This window comes from Rousettus aegyptiacus, unplaced genomic scaffold (genome assembly GCF_014176215.1).
Source record: "Rousettus aegyptiacus isolate mRouAeg1 unplaced genomic scaffold, mRouAeg1.p scaffold_m13_p_2, whole genome shotgun sequence".
In the NCBI taxonomy this organism is placed as follows: domain Eukaryota; kingdom Metazoa; phylum Chordata; class Mammalia; order Chiroptera; family Pteropodidae; genus Rousettus; species Rousettus aegyptiacus.
This window is the reverse complement of record NW_023416295.1, coordinates 140,591,598-140,612,070: the sequence shown is the minus strand read 5'-3', so window position 1 is coordinate 140,612,070 and position 20,473 is coordinate 140,591,598. Positions and strand designations below refer to the sequence as shown.

Genomic DNA, 20,473 nt, shown 5'->3' with positions numbered 1-20,473 from the left:
CTGTATTCTTTGCCATCTAGTGGGCCATGGTTGTACCTGCTCTAATAAAGTCTGGTGCTCAGCCTGAGGGTAAGGGGAATCTTTTGGTTTGCATTGTCTTAGCCCTAGGGTTAATGGCTGCTCCCCATATGCGTTATTCTTGTATTCTTTGGAGTTCTTTTTATCAGTTATTAACAAATCCTTCATTATTCTAATCTCTTGTTATAGTTTTTGACGGTTAATTTTGTGTGTCAATCTGCTTGGGCCATAGTGCCCAGATATTTGCTCAAACATTATTCTGGATGTTTCCATAAAAAAATTTTTTTTTTTTTTATGAGATTAACATTTACATTGGTGGACTTTGAGTAAAGCAGATTAACTTCTCTAATGTGAGTGGGCCTCACCCAATCAGTTAAAGGCCTCAACAGAACAAAGATTGACCTACTCTGAGCAAGAAATTCTGCCATCAGACTTTGGACTTGAACTGCAACTCTTCCCTGAGTCTTCAGTCTGCCAGCCTACCCTGTAGATTTTGGATTGCCAAGCTTCCACAATCACTTGAGCCAATTGCTTAAATATATATTTGTGTGTACATATCCTATTGGTTCTTTTTCCAGAGAACTTTAATACACAGTTCTTCACATTAGAGTATCCCTGGTCAAATTGCTTTAGTTTCTCTTGATTGGACCTTGACAAATATACCATTGTTCTTCCCCAACTTCTCAATCCACATGTGGAACTGCCTACTCAGCGTCTCTACTTAAATGTCTAACAGGCATTACAAACTAATGTCCAAGAGTAAGCTCTCAGTTAAAGGCAACTTCATTTTCAGTGAGACCTTCCCTAACACATTTACAATTGAAGTCCAGCTCCAAGCAGCCCCAACAACACCTTCTTTGCTTGTTATGTTCTTATTATCTAAATACTTTATGTATTATACTTATCAGGTTTATTGTATAACTCCCTCCGTTAGAATATAAATTTCATGAGAATAGGTAATTAGTTGTATGTTTAAACTGCTGTATGCCCATAATCTAAAGTAATGCTTAACACATAGGAGATAATGAATCTTGGCCTTCTATTTTTACCATGGACTATAATGCTAGTTATTTTTGAGTGTCTTAAGAAATTCTTCCCTTTCCTAAGTTCGTAATTATATTCTATATTTTCTCATAAAAATTGTTATCTTTTAAACTTAGATCATTAAGCCACCAAGAATTGATTTTTCTGTATGGTGTGAGGTAGTGTTTTTTTTTTTTTTTTTTTTAACCCCTTCTGCTGGATAACCAGTTGCCCTACAGGCTGTATTTTTACTACATAATGGTTTTGGCTTTCTCACTCTACTTTCTGAATTCATTTTGCTGTTAAATGCTCAGTATTAAGATTCTATAATAATGAAGCAAAACAAAGTATCAACCCCACAGTTTTATTTGTAAAGAACAAAGCATGAAAAGTCATATTTAAATGTACTCCAAAACCTGAAAAACCCATGTCAGTTTCTCTGATATGTATGCTAAAGTGCTTGATATCACAATACTCTTTAAATTTTATATCATGTTCAGATGAGGGGAAAAAATCCAGTTCTGATGCATTTTGTTGACAATACAAAGAAAAAAAACAATATAATTTAAATGTAGAAACGCTCATTTGTTAAAAAGATATACAGGGTACATTTATACATAGTTCAGTGTAACACAGAGGATTCTTTCCATATGTTTAACACCTTCATTAGATTGACAACAGAAACTCCTTACCATACCTCTCTACTGTCAACAAGATTTGGGTTTGGAATAAAGACAAGAGCCACACACAAATACACTCAGGTAACTGGATCAAGTTTGATTCCCTCTCACAGAACTCAATGATACCCTGGATTTCTTCAGACAGGAGAAATTTTTTAATGATCTTTTTTCACTCTGGTATTAATTGCTCAATGTGATACTTTTCCTGAGCCAATCTTAATTTTGTCCTTCCAATCGGCTCTAGTAAAATCTGAAAGGATGAGGTTCCTTGTATTATTTTGATGACACTCCATCAACACCCTATTCAAAAAGCTGGAACATCGGTTTGGTTCAAGAGATTTACACATGTATTTTAATAGGAACCAGGGACCTAGTAGTTTATTATTCACTTCTGTTTCCTTTTAAGCTAAATGGTAATGTAACAAATGCTTACATAAGAAACAAGGACTTTAAAAGACATAGATAAGTTGAAAATAGATTTACTTTATAAAAGTAGAGAACAGCTCAAGACTCCATTCTCATTCAGAAGGTGTGTTAATACTGAAATATAAATAGCTAAGGTTCAGATTGTCCTTTCAACATGGTGAAAAGAATAGACTAGTTTCTGTAAACCTCACAGAGAAAATACTCACAGTTCTCAAAATAAAAATCTTATGAAAAATCATAATTCTTAGCAAAAAAAGAAGATATTTCATTATTGAGAGCGACACTCTCAAAGCTGTCAAATAAATATTTCCCTGGGGAATCTGAGGTCCTCATCTGTGGCCTCATGTTTCAAAATATCTTAGAGCTGTCAACATATACTACACACAAAATGTTTTGTATAGACTCCACCCCTCTTTCACTTATATTTACATATAACAGAGCTTTATGCCAAAAGAGGAAATATAAGTAATTCAGTATTTTCCCTATATCATTTGTATAGTGTGACAGTTCTTTAAAATGATTTTTTAAAGAGCCACGTTAAAGTAAATACCACAGGGTTACAAAAGGTACAAAAATGTGTGAAACATTTAAAATAAATTTTAGAGAGAAATCTCAAACTTTTGCAAGTTTTAGGTTACATATACCAAATCCTTTACATACACCCCCCCACCCCCACCCCCACCATGGGAAAGAGGATGGAGGGCTTGGGAGGCCTTGCTTTTGTTTTCTGTAGCCTGCATTCCCCCACCTAGAGTCTCACTTTATGCTCCTCTACATTGTCTCTTTCAGTTTTAAGGCACTAATGAGCCTCGACCAGGGCACAGCTGTAGGGTTTCACACATAATCCTAATACTGGTGTAATACCAATGTGTCACAATGGTTGAGATTAGGATATTTGAAAAACACTTGGAAAAAAGTGTTTCAAGAGGTAATATATTTGGCAATTTAATTTTAAAACAATGTCTTCTTAAGCCATTGTTATATGAAAATACTAATTATGGTTCTAGGCATTACTTTAAATTCATTTTGAGGGGAAAAAAGTCAATTACAAAATTGATTTTTATTTACTTTAGCTTTGAGGTGTGATTATAAAGCAATATACTAATTTTGAAAATTAACATAACAAAAAGGATACCTCTAAATTGGTACAGTCCTTCCAAAAGTCAGCTTGGAAGGCTATATATATATTTATTCTAAGGATTCTGCAACTGTCCTGCTCAAAATATTTTGGTATTGGCTCAGAGACATAAGCCACATAAGAACTAAGTCTTATTTCTTTTGAATTGTTTTTTATGTGACCTAAAATTCTGTTCAAGCATCCTTTTTATTCATTGATGTGGATCCTAAGGACTTTTTGTTGTTTCCAAATATTAATTTATTATAAAGGCCAATATTTACCATCGCTGGCAATATTCAAAAGAAAGGCCTTTCAAGCAGCTCACCAGGAAGTCCCCACATGTTTGAAATGCTGGCTGTATCACTGGAATAAGTATATGGGCTCTCAAGGTGACTACTTTAAAAGGCCTAGTACTGCAGAGGGTATGTCAGTTCTGATGTGATTCTTTCTTTTGAAATCAGTCACTTCACTGTTATAGCCATATTACAGAAAATGGGATGAGACTTTAGGTATAACTCTTTTTGGTATTAGTTTTTAAAGTGATAGTTTTATTCATGGGCCCCCAAATCCAATTTTCTCCCAGTTTTTACAAAAGATGTAATTCTCAATAACTTGAGAGCAATTTGTTAAAATAAATATTAATCCTTATAAATTATTATACATGAATATTAATCCTTATTTCCTATATGTATAGGTGATGAATAAAGATCCAAGGGTAGAAAGATTATTAATATGAATGCCTTCAAGGTCAGTCTCATGCAGCCTAGTATAATAAAAAAAAACATGAATTCTAGACTCTGTGTTGCCACTGACCAGCTGCAGGAGTAAGTACTTAATCTCTTTAATCCTTAAGTGTTCCCATCTATAAAATGAGAAGGCTGGACTAGATGACTCAATTCTAGCGTGCTAACCTAAGTTACCTCTCTCTGGTTGCCCAGATTGTGTCAGAAGCATGGCCTCATGGAAAAGGTAATGAGAACCCTGGACTGGATTGTTCTATAGTCCTTGATTACTGAAACACAGTAAGAGCTCCTGGATGTTTCCCATCATAGACTTTCCATATCCCTGCACAGCCATACTACTACAGATACTCTTTATTTAGCCTCAGGCAAACAAATCTCTGGTTCCGCAAGTCACCCAGAACCATCTCCTCAAACTCTTTCCATGGGTTTCTAAATACTTTAACCCATTTCTTCCTCAAATACTAAGTCACATATCAAAAGGGGGTGTGCCTTGTCTGCCCTGGCAGAATACGGCGGTGGATAAAGGGAGCGAGGCACTTCTTTCTTAGTTTCTTCCTCCAGGTAATAATAACACAGAGGGCCGAAGCCCGGGACCCTCAGACTGCACAAGGGCCCCGAGAGGCCGTGGCTTTGCTTCTCAGCCACAAACTGGGAATAAAACCTGGAGCTCTGCTGAGGCAATTTCACTGCTAACAATGTGCAAATGCTTATCAGAGTTACAGAGCCTACCATAAGACGACTTAAGCAGCCAACACCACATTTAACTTCCTTATATCACACTGAAAAGTTACTGACAATATTTGGTCTTTCAAAACCGTTCCATCTTCTTTTGCTTCCACTTTGCCCATCTGTCCTGTACTGGCTTTTACTTTCTCTGGGCCAGTTGTTTTACATTATTACCTCTTCTAACAAAGGAACATAAAGCTTGCCCTGAAACCCCCAGAAAGGGTTCATTCTTTCTCTCTCCTTCTGTTATTTGCATTATCATGGTCAACAAATACTTTCACAAAAACATTCCAAGCTACACAGAGCCCTCCTTCTTAGACATTCCTTCTATTTCCTGAGAGGGGGATGGGCATTGGGGGAGAGGAGGGGGTGATTGGAACCAAACAAAGACAGGGCTTATGGTTATCCTTAAGAGCTAAGGGACCACTACAGGATTTAGATGGTCAAAGAAAAAGTATAGAATCAAATGGCTGTTTACAGTTGTTAACGACTGAGGCCAACACTTTGAAATTCACATCTGCCCAAAGTACCTCAAATAACAGGAATAAAAATGCGAAGAATGAAGTTAGTCTAGGCTAATCTTTCCAGAGTGTAAAGAAGTTATAATCCCACAATTTAACACACTTCTCAGGGCTTTGTGTGTTCTCTTTCCATTTCAGCCAAGCTCCTGGGGTTCAGTATTTAAAGTATTTGAATTATATCTTCATTTTGTGTTGATGAAAAAAATCCTCCAAAAGACTGGAAAAGTGAATCAATTCATATGTATGAAACCATTTGTAACTTAAAAGATACAAGTGAGCACTGCTCTGTACAGTAGGAAAAAGCTGTTTACATTCACAGTACAAAGGATCAGACACCAGGATGGATGGCTATGACGTGACAATGCATTCTGGATTCCTTTGTGATACTTGGAGAAAAAAAAAAAAAGCCCGACTGGGTTGCACTATATTTACATGTTTACTGGCTTCTTCCTGACTAGCACTACTCCCCCCGCCCCTCCCCGCCCCCCACCTTCCAATGTTTTTAAGCTACTTATTTTAAGTCACGGGAATATTCAATCTAAGAAAAGTATCTTATTAGAGTAATATAATTTCTTAAAGAAGATAGCATATTTACACACATCTAACACATGAAAATACTCTATTTTATACTAAATTCCTGGTTCAAATGAACTACAATACAGTATTTCGCCTTGTCTGTAGCACGAGGATTGTTCAGTGTGGGGGATACGGTGTGTTGCCCCCTGTGGTGACTCACTGCCTTGTCAGACAAGTCCAAATCGGTCCCATGGATGGAGAAGGTTCAGAAGCAAGGGGTCTGGCCTGAGAATTTCTAGCCAACTGGGTTACACGTCCACTCCTTTGATGAGAGAGCCTTCTAATACTATAGTGAAGTCCTGAATGGTCTGCAGAATGCGGATGAGGGAGTTGACCGTCATGCGGTCCCGCAGGAGGGCGCTCTCTTCGTACATCCGGGTGATGGCAGGACACTCGGCCAACAACGGGATCCACTGTGGGAGCAGGCGGTCCCTGCAGACCCAAACAGAAACAGTCCTGAGCACTGCTGACGTCACTGCAGAACAAGGCACAGCCTGGAGCTTTCAACGGGAAGGTGTGGGGCGGTGTGGGGCTGGGTGGGGCAAAATCTAGCCAAGCTCTGAGGTCGGCAGAGAGGAAACCAGAGACAAGAAGCTGGATATTTACTAGTTAAAATGACAGAGTAATGAGACAGTGTACGCTGATAGGAAACCCATTAGATTCTAAAAGTAGGTCTGTACCAGGCGGCCATAGGGCCCCTGCACATTAAAGAAATTCTATTCTGATTTTACTACTTTTAAAAAGAGGCAGAATGTCATTTTGAATTTCTTTTTGTACAGGAGTGTTTTGCAGATATCTGTGGTAATACATGCCAAAGTATATTGACCTTTTGGGAAGAAAGACTACATTAAATAGTAGAGATTAACTTAAAAAAAAAACTTATACAACAAGGTAAGGAACAAAATCAAAGCAGAACAACATTAAGTAGATTTTACAAACCAAGAGAGGTTGCACTGGCCTAATAAATCAGAGCAGTAAAGAGATAAAAGGAGATAAGGATTTGTTAAAAGGAGCTTTGAGAGCACAGCTGAAATTGGGCCTCGTCTATTAAGAAGAAATTCAGAATTTAGTTCTATAAACCGGTTGTTTCAGGACAAAAATCTTAGTCTTCGGCATTTCCTAACTAAACTCTGACATTAAATTATCTGTTGCTAAGTACCTATGACATTCTTATTGAGCATCTCTCAGTACGCCTTCCATGACAAGGACGGCCATAACTGGGCCATCCTGCATCTCTCCTTGGGGTTCTAAGGGTTTAGAAGAAAACAAACATTGACAAAAAAAACTTCTAAAGGTCTGCTTCATTTATTATAATTTTGAGAGCTGTTTTAAAATTAATAGATTATACAGCTTGTATGTATCATTTTTTTAAGAAATAAAGGGATAGGAAACTGTCTTAGAAGACTTAACATAGTAAGAATTCCACAATGTTATTAAATTTCATATGGTGGTGTATACAAACTGTACAAGGTCTGCATAGTAAATATATATGTGTGTATGTGTTGGTGTGTCTAATTATCTGCCAACGTACCTATTATTTATCTACCTATCTTTGGAGCCTGTACCGAATAATGGTTGACAGCCTGGGCTCTGGGGTGAGACTGAGTGTGAATCTTGGCTGCACCTCTTTTTAGCTGTGCGACCTTGGGAAAATTTGTTAATTTATCTGCGCCTCGTCTATTTTCTATTTTCCCATCTATATAATAGGGATATAGGTTGCTACTCCATGTAGTGGTGGTGGTGACCAACAGGACTAAATGAGATAATGTATGTAAAGTACTTAGCACAATGCAAGTACTCAAAAAACAATAGTCTCATAATGAAACTTAAAATGAAAGAAACCCATGGGGGAGTTTTGGAAGGGCCATGATCTGGTTTAACCCTTTCTGGATTCTTGTTCAACATATAACAAAGACAGGGAAAGTCAAGATCTGGCTTTATACCGTGTTCCGAGGCAAACTAAAATCTGGAATTTGCCGTCCTTCCCAATGTTCCTGGGTGCAGTATTAATGGCATTTACATAGTGGCAGAAGGATCTGCAGGATGATTTCTGAATAAGGACATCATCTTCATTGTCTAGAATCTGGTCAGTGGTTTCAAAATAAGCAACCGCTCTCTCTGGGGAAGGAAGTCAGAATCACATCACAATACACATCAACACTTCATAATAGATTAATCACTTCAGGGTGGAACAATATGCTCCTGGGAGTTTATTTATTTTCTAATCTAGATTGCATTCTAGAAGGCTGGAAAGTTTATTCTCTTCTTGAGAATAGCTTCAAGAAATGGAAACTGGCAAAAAAGAAAAACAGACTCAGCAGTTAAGACTGGAACTTTCTAGAAGTAGCAAAGACATGGTGGCCACTGAGAAGGTGCCCTCCGTTTTAGTTATAGAATAGCTGGCTACTACTTTGCAGCAAAATCCTCAAAATGGAACTGAGTCAGTAAGTCTGAGACAGAGGTATGTGCACACATATCAGAAGCAGGAGCAATAATATTCTAGGCATTCTAAAAGGAAAAAAAAAAATTGCTTCCAGGGGGACTAATCTGTCAACTTTCCTTCCTTTGTCCAAAAATTCTACTAGATGAAATCAACTGCTTCACCTAGGCCTTATTTAGAAAACACAAAATGATTAATCACCCCTTTAAAGAAACTGGGAATTCTAGAAGAGCTGCATACCAAAATAAAGATTACGAAGTTTAGCAAGCCAGAGCAGCACACTTCTTTGGAACTTTCTGTAGTAATAAAATGTTCTCTATCTGTAAAGGTCCAACTGGTAGCTACTAGTAGGACCCCTGTGACTAAGAAAGTGAATTCTAAATTTATGTTAAATCGATTTAAGTTTAAATAGCCACATGTGGCCAGTGGTTACCATACTGGATAGCACAGAGCTAGAATAATCCTTTGAAAACGTTATATTATGTTACTCCTTAGCTCCAAGCCTTCCAATACTGCCCATTCTGTTCAGGATAAAGACCAAAGTCCTTCCAATGGCTTAGAAGGCACTACACAAGCTTTCTCTGGCAGTAAATACCCCTCTCTTCTAATGTCCTTTCTCTCTTCCTCACTCTGCTCCAGTTGCACTGATCTTGCCACTTCATGAAAAGGCCAGGCGCACTCCTACCTTGGGGCATCTGTCCTGGCAGTTCTCTCTGCCTGGACTGCCCTCCTCCCAGACACTCACGTGACTCCGTGACTCGTTTCCTCACTTCCTTAGTCTTTGCTCAAATGTCACCTTGTCAACGAAGCCTATAACCACCCTGTTTAAAAGAGCACTTGCCATTCCATTTCCTGTACCTTGCTCTATTTTTTCCAGATCCGCAACTGCCTTCTAACATACTAGCTGAATTGCTTATCTTGTTATGTTTCTGTGCATCATTTGTCCTACTTACCCCCACCAGAATGTAAGTTTATCAACCGTAGGAATTTTTGTGTCTTTAGTTATATCTTGATGTACGCCTTGAGCGTCTAGAACAGTGTTTAGAATGCTGTGGACCGTAAATATTTGTTGAGTGAATGCAAAGCGAGGATAGTGCTTATTTGATATTTAATTAAAAAAACATATTCCCTTATCGTTAACCTTCATTGGCTCAATTCCTGGATCTTTGAGTTTTCTGAGAAACATCTCAGTGACCTTATAATGACATACACCTGCTTTAATTTACCTATGAAGTCCCAGATGAAGACGTTCTTGTGAAAGATGCGAGCCGATTTGAACCCATGGTGGAACACTTGTTCAAGTGCTGCGACCAGGCCATTTTCTCCGCACAGCAACACCGTGAGGCTTCCTCTCTGTGGAACAAAATGCACAGCTAACGTATAATCTGCTGTGTCTACGTTTAAGAAAAATACTACAGAAACAAATGCTTCAGGTAGCTAGGAAGTATCTTTTTGCAGTTATTAGAAAGCTGACAAATGAAAATCAAAGCACTCTGTATTGCCTTATGTACCATGTACAAAAGCAGCTTTAAAATCCTGCTACTCTGAGTTTTATAGCTCATCATACCTCTTTCTCAGGTTTGTGAAAATGTTTCACAATGTTGTTCACAGCTTCTCCAATTCCTTCTTGGATCTGTCCAGCATTGGGTTCTGAAAAATAATAAATATCGGCTGAATTCTCATGCAAAGGAAATAAATCAAAGTCCTATGGGATATCAATTGTGTCTACCTATGGGGGAAACACTTCACCAGCAGAGGATGGCTTTGCCAGGGGCTCCATGAAACGTGCCTTGGGCCAGTTTGGCCAAGTGAGAGGCATCTTGGCACAACAGAAATGAATCCAAGAGACCCTGAGATTCATATCCCAGCCTTACCACTTGTAATCTGTGACCTTGGTCAAATGTCTAACTTCCTCTGAGTTTGAGTTTCCTCATCTAAAAATAGGGAAAATACACACCTCATACATGGATCACTGGGAAAACAGAATGAGATATTAGGTGTCAATCACTTGGCCTGGTGTCTGTCGTAAGTGCTAGCAAGTCCTCAGGATCTGAAGAGTAAGGCAGGGAACACCCACAGCTTCATTCCTCAGGTATTCCACCCTCTTATATCACCTACCTCCAAGTTGCTAGTGGGCACAGACCAAAGCTTCTGAGGCTCTGAATGGCTAACCCAAGATCTGTGTATTTGCTGTTGTGTTTAAAGTACAGGGAAGATGCCAGGTACATTGAGGCATCCTACCTGAAGACCAGAATTCCTTCCGTTCCTGGCTAGTCAGTCTATCCTCCCAGCCAGCACTTGCTCATCTAGGCTCTGGTCCTGAGGGGAAGCTTATTAGTAGGCTGCCTGAATGGGATATACACTGTCTTTGCTTTTCAAACCCCAAGAATGAATTAAAAAAAAAAAAAGTGGTAAACAGGTTTCATCCAAGGATAGAAGTAGTTAACAAGAAAAATTACATATTTCATATTTTCTTGTGGTGATTAACTACTATATCTAATTTATATATCATACTATAAAGGACAAACTATAAATTCTAGTGTTTAAGAACAAATTATAAGTTCCAGTGTGTAAGAATCTCTGAATTCACTATAGGTAAAACTCAGAAAGTTTTTTCTATACCAATGCATAAAATTGTTAAAATAGAAACCTCTTATGATTGAAACACTGATACTGTGGTCTCTTCAGCTCCTAGTAGTTTTATTTTTACTTTCAGCATTCTCTGAATATTTTTTCTTTTAAGCGTGAAGATCTATTTTGAAAGTTTTTATTCATTCCAAAAGAGCCCTGTCCTGATCAGTAGTATATTGAAACTGATAAAACTTTTAGTTCTCTAAATATTACCTTGCACACTCTGTGAGAAAATAGCAAGTTATCCATCTCTGAGTTTCAGGTTATTTAAAATATTCTGCTTATTGAGTAAGAAAAGAAAATATGACCAAATGTAGGGATACGGACTCCCAAAACACCGTGAAACTGGACTGATTCAGAAGTTATAATAATTTGGATGGAGTGAACTGAAATCAACTTTTTAATTTTAAATCAGCATAAAGAACTGCATACAATAAAATTGGCAGTTTTAAGTGTGCAATTTGGTAAGCGCTGGTAGATATATAGTCATGTAACCACCACTACAATCGTAATATAGAAAATTTCCACCAACCCAAAAAGTTCCCCTGTGCCCCTCCCTCCCCCACTTCAGTCAATCCTATACCCATCTCTCAACACCTGGCAACTGCTGATCTGCTTCCTTTCATTATTACATTGCCTTTTCTAGAAGTTAATGTAAATGGAATCATATAGGATACAGTCCTTTGTGTCCGGTTTCCTTCACTTAGCAGAATGCTTCTTAGATTCATCCATGTTGTAAAATGTGTCAGTAGTTTGTTCATTTTTATATATTGCTGAAAAGTATTCTGTTGAATAGATACACCACAATCTGCTAATCCATTCATCAGTTGGTGGATATTGGGACTGTTACCATTCTGGCTACTATGAACAATGATGCTATGAACATGTAAATACAAGCCTTACTGTAGATATATGTATTCATTTCTCTTGAGTAAATATCTAGGAGTAGGATTGCTGGGTCAAGTGTATGGTAAGTATATGTGTACCTTTATAAGAAAATGCTAGACTATTTTTCCTGTTACATTCCTACTAGCAGTGTATGAGTATTCTGCTGCTCTCCATCCTCAGTCTTTTTACATTTCATCTATTCTAGTGGGTGCGTGGTGTAAAGTTTATTCCTGAATGCAGAAAGGATGAATCAGAGGAATGATATAAGAATAAAGGGGCTTTTTAGATAACAATCTAATAATGAATATATCACCATGTCTAATGGATTGGGACTACTACTATCTAAGGAAATGGCTTTCTTAGTAAACTAAGGACCTCTTCAGTACTTTTATTATTCTACTTATGGCTATTGTCTGTAGCTGAAATAAAAGTAGTTCATTGATAAACTTTTGAAATTTTTCACTATATCATACTGCCTCTGCATTAGTTTTCTGTGCCTCCTGTGACAGATTACTACAAACCTGGTGGCTTAAAACAACAGAAATTTATTCTTTCACAAAGTCAGAAACGTCAGTGTCATAGAGCAGAAATCAAAGTATCAGAAGGTCCACGCCCCCTTCAGAGGTCTGTGGAAGAATATGCTCCTTGCTGCTTCAAACTTTTGGTGGATGCCAGCATTCCTGGGCTTGTGGCTGCATCACTCCGATTTCCACTTCCATCTTTACACTGTCTTTTCCTCTGTGTGTGTCTGATTTCCCTCTGCCTCCCTCTTATAAAGAATACACGTGATTGCATTTAGGGCCCAACCAGATAATACAGGATAATCTTCCCAACTCAAAATCCCTAACTTAATCGCATCTTTTTTTAAATAAGGTAACATCTACAGCTTCGAGGGATTAGAATCTAACATCCTTGGGAGACATTATTCAGCCTACAAAAGCCCACGTTAGTATAAATAAAAGTTTATTGTACTTTGGCATGTGAATACAGCAAGCATCCTATCCATAGAACTCACTCTTTTATAGTATCTTGTTTCATCACTTCATAGGAAGTTGGGGGATGGGGAGAGGAAGTTTTAGACTCTCTCTTAGTATAGGGGATCTGGATAGCTAGATGTGGCTACCTAGGAATATTGTAATATATAACTGTCCTTATTCCTCCTTTAGTTTTTAGGCAAAATGTTGTTTATTCACACTATTATAACTTAAATGAAACAGAGTATGCAGTTTTTATTGGATTTTTACATCTAAATTCTTTAGGCTTTTAATATTTGTAATGTCTTGCTTTATTTTTTTCTTTTCTCTCTCCATTTTCTAAAGTCCCTTCTCCCAAGTTAATTTCCCTCAGCTTTCTTCTTTTTAACCTCCTTACCACAATTCATTAATGTGACAGTTTTCTGTGAAATGGCCACCAGACACCTGCAACATCTGAGGCCCACTGGAAGGGAAAAAAACCAACAACTACTACTACTTACTGGTAGTTTTTCCTGTTAGTGACGTGATGCTCAGTCTCCTAGCTGTGGTGGGTGATTTCTGCTGGGGCGGAGTCCGACACTGCTTTACCAGATCCTCATCTGCTGCTGATGCCATCAATTCTCCAATAAGAATTCTCTCCAGGCTTCCGTCATCAATGCCTTTCCCCAGCCACCGACCACATGGGAACCTAATGGGACAAAAATCAAAACAAAACAAAACCCTCCTGAATCACTAATATTTCACTAGATTAAATCAGAATTTAAAAAGTGGCATCATGGGCGAAGCCCATCATTTTAGTACCTATTTTCTTCCAATTATGAAAATTTCAAAAATACAAAAAATAAAATAGTATAATAGACACCCATATTCTTATCACCTAGACTTAACATTTTGCTATAGGCTTCATTTTTTGTTGAAGTATTTTAAAGTACATTACATACACCAAGACATTTCATTCCTAAAAACACTATAGTGTAAATCTCTAAAAAATGAAGACATTCTTTTACATAGCCATAAATTGTTATGATAACCAACCAAATTAAAATAATTCTTTAATATTTTCTCATACCTAACCTATATTAAAATTCTGTAGTTAGTTCTAGAAAGAACATTTTCAAACTACGAATTACTGTGGGAGTTAAGTTACAGAAGAAGAGAGGAGAATGGTCCCAAGGGGGGTGCTGGCCATAACCAAAGGCGTCCAAAAGAGCCTTTCCTCTTACTGAAATTGTTTTAAGCTTTTTTTTCTTTTCTTTCTCTTTTATCAAGGTTACATCAATCTTCCAATACAATATGCAATACTTGTGGCCTAAGCATTAGCAGCAAACACAATCAGTTTTTGTAAAGTATTTTTTTGGGCAATTTTGTATTACATCAGTGAAAACAAAACAAAACAACCCAAAAAACTAAACTAAAATTCAGAAGGCAGTGGGAAAGCTTTAGGGAAAAAAAAAAATTCTTAAACCTTTTCTTGTCTAGAGTCTTAAGCAAAGAATTCTGAGCTGCCAAGGATATTTACTTACCTGTATGTGTGCCCCGTGATTTCATTTCTGACCATGACACAATCCACCAGCCATTTCGCTAACAGTCCTGAGTTATCATGACCAATCTGAACAGTGGTCAGCTTCCCCAAGTTCTGGCACTGTAAGGACAGGACAGGTTATTTGGTACCCGATCCCGACCTACGACCTCTCAGCTTTAGCTGCCGTACTTGCTTCTGCCTAACTTAACTGCAGAGGACCCACTCTGCACAGTGTGCTGTGCCCTAGGAGAAATATATTCACGTCTAACAAGACAGAGGACAAATGGACATTAACTATCTAGTGAGGAGGACTGTACAAGGTGCTAGACTAGAGACATAAATAACTGCTGGATTGCTGGGGAAGGAATGATTACTTCTAACTGGGGAACCCAGAAATATTGCACGGACAGTGATTTGTGCCTTAAAGGATGAGAAGAATTTTAAGAAGTGAAAAAAGGATGTTATTTAGATTCAGTTACAGAGAGGTCAGAAAACAACTACATATAAATAAAAATCACTGACATGACTATTTTTCTGTTTCTAATAAAATACTAAGGCAGAACTGACCTCAAATCTCATCTACTAGAAGTCTTCAAAGCTACCGTAAGAAAAAAAAAAAGGCACGGTTATCAACGCCCTTCCTGGCCTTTTGTGGACAAGTATAAAATAAAGTGACGATAATAAGAATAGTAAAAATTAATGTCAATTAAATTTTGATAAATGATCATGAACAACAACTGACTATGTAAGGCTGGGAACATCAGAGCTATGAGTTCTTAAAGGCCTGGCTTCTTTGTATTGCAGTAAGACGGTATCACGGTGATCCAGGTGTGAGAGGATGGCATCTTAAATTAATTGTGGTGGCAGAAATAGAAGGAAGCAGACAGATTGAGAGACTTTGGAAACAGCAATGATTGCACTTAAAATGCACCCTCTGTTCCATACTTGGTAGTCAAAGAAAAGCCAAGGGTTTTAACCTTTTATGTATAGATAGCTGCGAGCCCACTGGATAGATAGGGCCAAAATGGGCTCTTGGGGGAGTGTTCTGACTCCAAATGGAAAATGCTATTCCTAGACTGCAAGGAACACGGAACAGGATGTTCAGTTGGTACCACTTTACTCCTGAAATAAGCACAGGTATTGTCTTTCTCCTGTGTGCCAGGATCAACCTGCATGGGGGCTCAAACATATGGGAATACTTCACCAGGTAAGACCAAATGCTAACTAGAACATTGAAAAGGTATATTATAAATCACTTTATTAATGTCACCATGTGGTCTAAAAGCCATAAACATGGATGTCAGCTCTCTTGAGCAGGTACAGGCAGAGAGCATTTTACGGTAAGGAAGTGAACCACTGTGGCTAAAGAATTTAGTGTAAAGGCATTGGGAATCATGGAACGGGACCCAGAAAAACCCAAAAGTGCACCATTACAAGTAGAAAAATAGAGCTTAACAATTAAATAACAAAAATACAGAACAAATGAGCATAAGTATTTAGGACAACTATAGGTACATGATTGCAAAAATGAACCTGTATGCTTGAGTGTTCCTTCATACTATCTAACAAGGAAAAATGACAAAGTGAAACTGGAATCCTTGTGTACAACTACATATGACACTTTCTGCTTAGAAAGGTATTAGTGGAACCTACCTCAAAAGTCATTTCGAGGAGGTTTTTGGGGATCTGCATTACTCCTGTGTCTCCCAGCTCTCCTGATACACAGATCCAGGGGTTTGATGTGATGATTGCATTGCTCAGCTTTTTAATGGGGATGATCACTGACCTATATGGAATCACTGAAAGAAAAAATGCTGGATTTACTAAAAAAAATTACAATAAAATTCTCCTGATAACAAAACAAATACATATTAACTCTGTTGGCTTTATAGATAATTCCTCTTTATGATCTATCAAGATATACATAAACAAAAAGATGAGATCACAACCTCTCCCAGTCTAGAAAGATGAGGTCAAGTTTATAAGCCAAAAGTCCTAATGCTTGCAGTGGTTTCCCCGGCACATACATCACCACGTATGCATGGCATGCACATCACCATAGTGATACATGACACCACTACATTTATAAACCGTCTGGGCATTAGCACCGGAACACCTAAGAACGTGAACACTGATGGCGCTATGTAGCACTTTCATTGCTTTAACATCTTTATCAGTTTTGTTCCAAAATCAAGTACAAATGAACATGATTCCTGACATGGTTTCATATGAAAAAGGGAGTGGACGACATCTTGGATAGTATTCCTTCCCATGTCACTGATTTCCATGGGCAATGCTTTAAAGTCCTGCACTTCAGAACTTTCCCATCCCAATTTTACAGCTCAATATGCAAAGCCAAGAATACTAAATAATGACACCTGCATTCTGGACATAATGTAAAGTCTATGAACCACAATTTAGAAACCTACTTAGATGACTCATGGAAGGGCCCCAGGAAAAGAATCAAGACGTGGAAAGAGAACTGCTGTGAAACCCTTTCTTCTGAAGGCTCTTCAAAAGCACACCACTAGATGTCACTGTCCCACCACTACCTTTTGCTCAAACGTGGAAACAAAGTTAGACACTGTAACACTCCCTTCCTTTTCCTTTAAAAAATGGGGCTGGCTTAAACACATAAGCACATTTTTATCCTTCGGAGCCATACTTCTTCTTCTTCATTTTTTTTTTTTTTTAAGCAGGGTAGAATCAGTATTTTTTGTTGGTATTCTTGGGATTTCTGCTCACTCATTCACAAGAGGGTATATTAAAAGAATGACATCTAGTATGAAAAACATTTACTAGACAAGGTTCCCAGATACAGCCTTACAATATGGGCTCATGGGTCAATGCTTTCTTAGATACGGAAAATGAATGGGCAAATGGTTCATTTCCTTAATTTTATATAGACTTTCTTTCTGTTGGGTGAATAACCTCCCTTTCTGTCCTTTTCCTTTGGCTGAAGGAAAGGAAAATGTCAGAGGAAAGGCCATATTTTCATGGTTTAGTGATCACCAGAATTAAATGGTTTTTGAAACTGAAAGCAGAAGAGGTTAGTGCAAGATTATTTTAGGTGCCATAGGCCTCTCTTATTTGAATCTTTCATTGACAGGATTAGCAAAGCTGCAGAAAAAGGCCTATGAGGGTCAGCAGTTCTGCGGCTGCAAAGAGCCCACAGATGCACAAACAATAGTTATTGCATAAAGTATAAAAAGAGTAATATTATTTAAACTCAGAATATTTTTTATGAAGTATCTCAATTCCTCATACTGAGTTTCTCAGATGAAGAGAAATCTGCAGATGTGAGGAGGAACTTAGGAGTCTTAACTATCCCTGCTATTTCTTCTCTTTCAAAAATGTACGAAACATTTTCACCTCTTATATCTGCAGTAACCTAATAAATTAATATTAGTTTGCCGGATATTATAGGTTGGCCCAATTACCATTCCAACTCCATTTTTCCTTTTCTGCCTCTACCAGAGATTAGAAAAACTAAATCCTACACAGTTCTGAACAGTGAAATGTTAGTGATATCTACTGTGATTTCTTGGAAAATTGTGTTTTTCTAGCAGTTTCTGACTCTTGTTCTTTGGCATTCCTTCCTCTTCTTGCTAGAAGGTGGATTGAGTATAGCCATCTTGTAACCGGGAGGTGATTAGCACATAGGGAAGATTATCTAGGAGGAGAGGGACAAAGAGACTGCTCTCATGATGGCACCGTTGGCTGCCTACCTCTAGACTTCTCATTATGTAAGAAAAATAAAACTACCGATTTGTTTAAACCACTGTTTTCCAAATTTCTGACACTTGCAGGTGCATACAACTCCGAACTGATAAAAGTAAAACTCCTAGGAAGTAGGGAAGGGGACCCACTGCAAACGAGAATAGTAATGGTGAGTAGAATAAATGCTATAATTCGGCTTATCTGAAACATCTCCAATCACCATTCTACCCTCTGCAGACCTGCAATGTCCATCAACACCTTCAAGTCTTTCTGAATCATCAAGTTTCGTTCAGTTATAGTTTATCATTATCATATACTGATTCTTTGAATTTATGTGTTTGATGAAAGAACATTCTGCTAATAAAACATTCCTTTTCACATCCATCCCATTTCCTATTACAGATTGGGTTTTCTGGGAAGCAGACTCTGAGTCAGATCTTAGCATGCAGAATGCTGCTTCTGGGGCCAACATGTGAGGAAGAAAGCGGGGCTGGTTAAAGGAGAAGTCGAGTTGTGACGCAGTTGCAGCAAAGTCCAAGGATGGCAAGTTCTGGGACAGCCCTCTGACCAGTCACAGGAGGCGGATGGCAAGTTCTGGGACAGCCCTCTGACCAGTCACAGGAGGCGGGCTAGCCCTGGCAGGAGGGTAGTTGTCTTTGGTGAGGCACCCCCAACAGAGCTGAGAGCTAAGGGCTGTCTTCCAGTAGCACTGAGTAGCTGAGGTGTAATCTTCATTCCAGAAGGGAAATGGGGGAAGGGTATCCCACATAGGTCTCACTTTTAACAACATGAACTCTTATTCCATTAGTCATCTGAGCAACTCTTCACTTAGCAGTCTATTCTCCAGACTTACTGATAGTGGTGAACACACTGGTGAAGCAGAAATAGTCCACAGCATTGAGGGAAAGAAGATGGTAAAGAAACTGCTCTCTTTCTTCTTCACAACGTAGAAAAGCATAGCGCTTATAAAGCTTTCTAGAAAAGGGTAAGACAAGCACAAAATCAATAGTATAGTACAGTTTTCATTATGTCTTCCATTAAAAGTAAACACCTTCACTTAGACAAACTAATGGCAGAAACTTTAATGTGGAAAGAACAGACAATTCACCAAAATGAACATATTTACAGTTAATAATATATTTTTAACTTAGTTATTAAAGAAAAAAAAACTATGAGTTCATTTTGTCCAACAAACAAATAGATTTAAAAGCGATGACTAGTGCTAACAAGGGTGGGGGGCAACGAACAGCTATTCTGATAGATAGTGGGACTGAAAATTTCAGGAAAGCAATTTGTTGGTACTACTTATTTTAAACCAGTCATATCCTTGACTCATTAATTTTTACAAGGATAGCCCTCTTGTGATTATGAGGTGATTAGCACATACTGAGGACTGTCTAGGAGGAGAGGGGCAAAGAAGAGCCTGTGTCTGTGATGGCGCTGCAGACAGCCTACCTCGAGATTTCTCGTTCCTTAAGAAAAATAAAGCTATTGTTTGTCAACTTATGCAATCTGCTTGGTAAGCACACAGGTCATAGAAACAGAAATGCCTCAAGAGGCAAGCTCTTACTTGGTGAGTGGCTGGTTAGAGAGCAACTGCTTGAGATGCTGGGACAAGAGTTTCTTTTCTAGAGACAACCTTATCCATGCCCGAGCTCGTCCGACATCAGTCTTGATCTCACTCATGTTTTGAATATGCCTAAAGAATCGTAGCAACAGCAAGAATGTAAATACTAAGACTAACCTTGACCTGGAAAAGAACTAAAGGTTACATACAGCACTTTGCACAGAAAAGTTCTTTTATACTTAGAGGAAGAAATAGGTAACATACATAATTTGTATTGATTAAGCCTTCAAAAGTCTCACATCAAAATTACTATTACAACACAAGCATGCAGGCAACATGCTAAGATAATGCATTTCACACTCATGTGTTCTTTCAGGCTTTATTATGTTCTTGTTTCAGCCTCATAGATACCTGTAAACTGGCACTTGGTTATTCCTGACCCCCAGGAAAAGAAAATAAATAAGCTAAATGTTCAAGTTTTTATTGAAAATAATTGTTCTGCCACAACTTAAATCCACTAAATCATTTTTCAAGTAGCCCAGGACAACACATGGAAAATATAAAATCTTACTTTCTATGGTATTATAAGACAAGCTGTATTGCATTAATAAATTAAAACATCTTAAAAATTTCAATGACTCAGAAAACTGTGTGGCTACAAAAAAAAAAAAATCTGTGTGGTCAAACCCCTAATGAATATTATATATGTGTGAATTATTATTCTGTGAAGAAGTCAATGCTATGCCCAGAGAGACTGAGTTTATCCTCCTAAATGATTTTCCTCCCAAGGGGGAAGAAGGACCGGGCAGGGAGGAGGGGTAACTTGGAAAGCAGCACAGTGAGTCACTGAAGTCTTTGTGATTGTGACCCACCATTCCTTCCTTTGATTTTTTTATGTCTA

General features: G+C 38.0%; 1 protein-coding gene across 6 annotated transcripts in view; it reads right to left on the bottom strand.

Moving 5' to 3' along the window:
• Positions 1 to 1,368: 1,368 nt before the first annotated feature.
• Positions 1,369 to 20,473, bottom strand: part of DENND5B (DENN domain containing 5B) — a 135,197-nt gene continuing 116,092 nt past the window's right edge. For all 6 annotated transcript variants that reach the window (XM_016152058.2, XM_016152055.2, XM_036236684.1 and 3 more), the window contains 9 exons: positions 19,576 to 19,704; positions 18,859 to 18,980; positions 15,939 to 16,084; positions 14,287 to 14,405; positions 13,264 to 13,451; positions 9,838 to 9,920; positions 9,497 to 9,623; positions 7,774 to 7,948; positions 1,369 to 6,262 (listed from right to left, as the gene is read on the bottom strand). In XM_016152058.2, the coding sequence (XP_016007544.2) occupies positions 6,079 to 6,262; positions 7,774 to 7,948; positions 9,497 to 9,623; positions 9,838 to 9,920; positions 13,264 to 13,451; positions 14,287 to 14,405; positions 15,939 to 16,084; positions 18,859 to 18,980; positions 19,576 to 19,704 (1,273 nt within the window). In that variant the 3' untranslated portion in view covers positions 1,369 to 6,078. The remainder of the gene's footprint in view (positions 6,263 to 7,773; positions 7,949 to 9,496; positions 9,624 to 9,837; positions 9,921 to 13,263; positions 13,452 to 14,286; positions 14,406 to 15,938; positions 16,085 to 18,858; positions 18,981 to 19,575; positions 19,705 to 20,473) is intronic.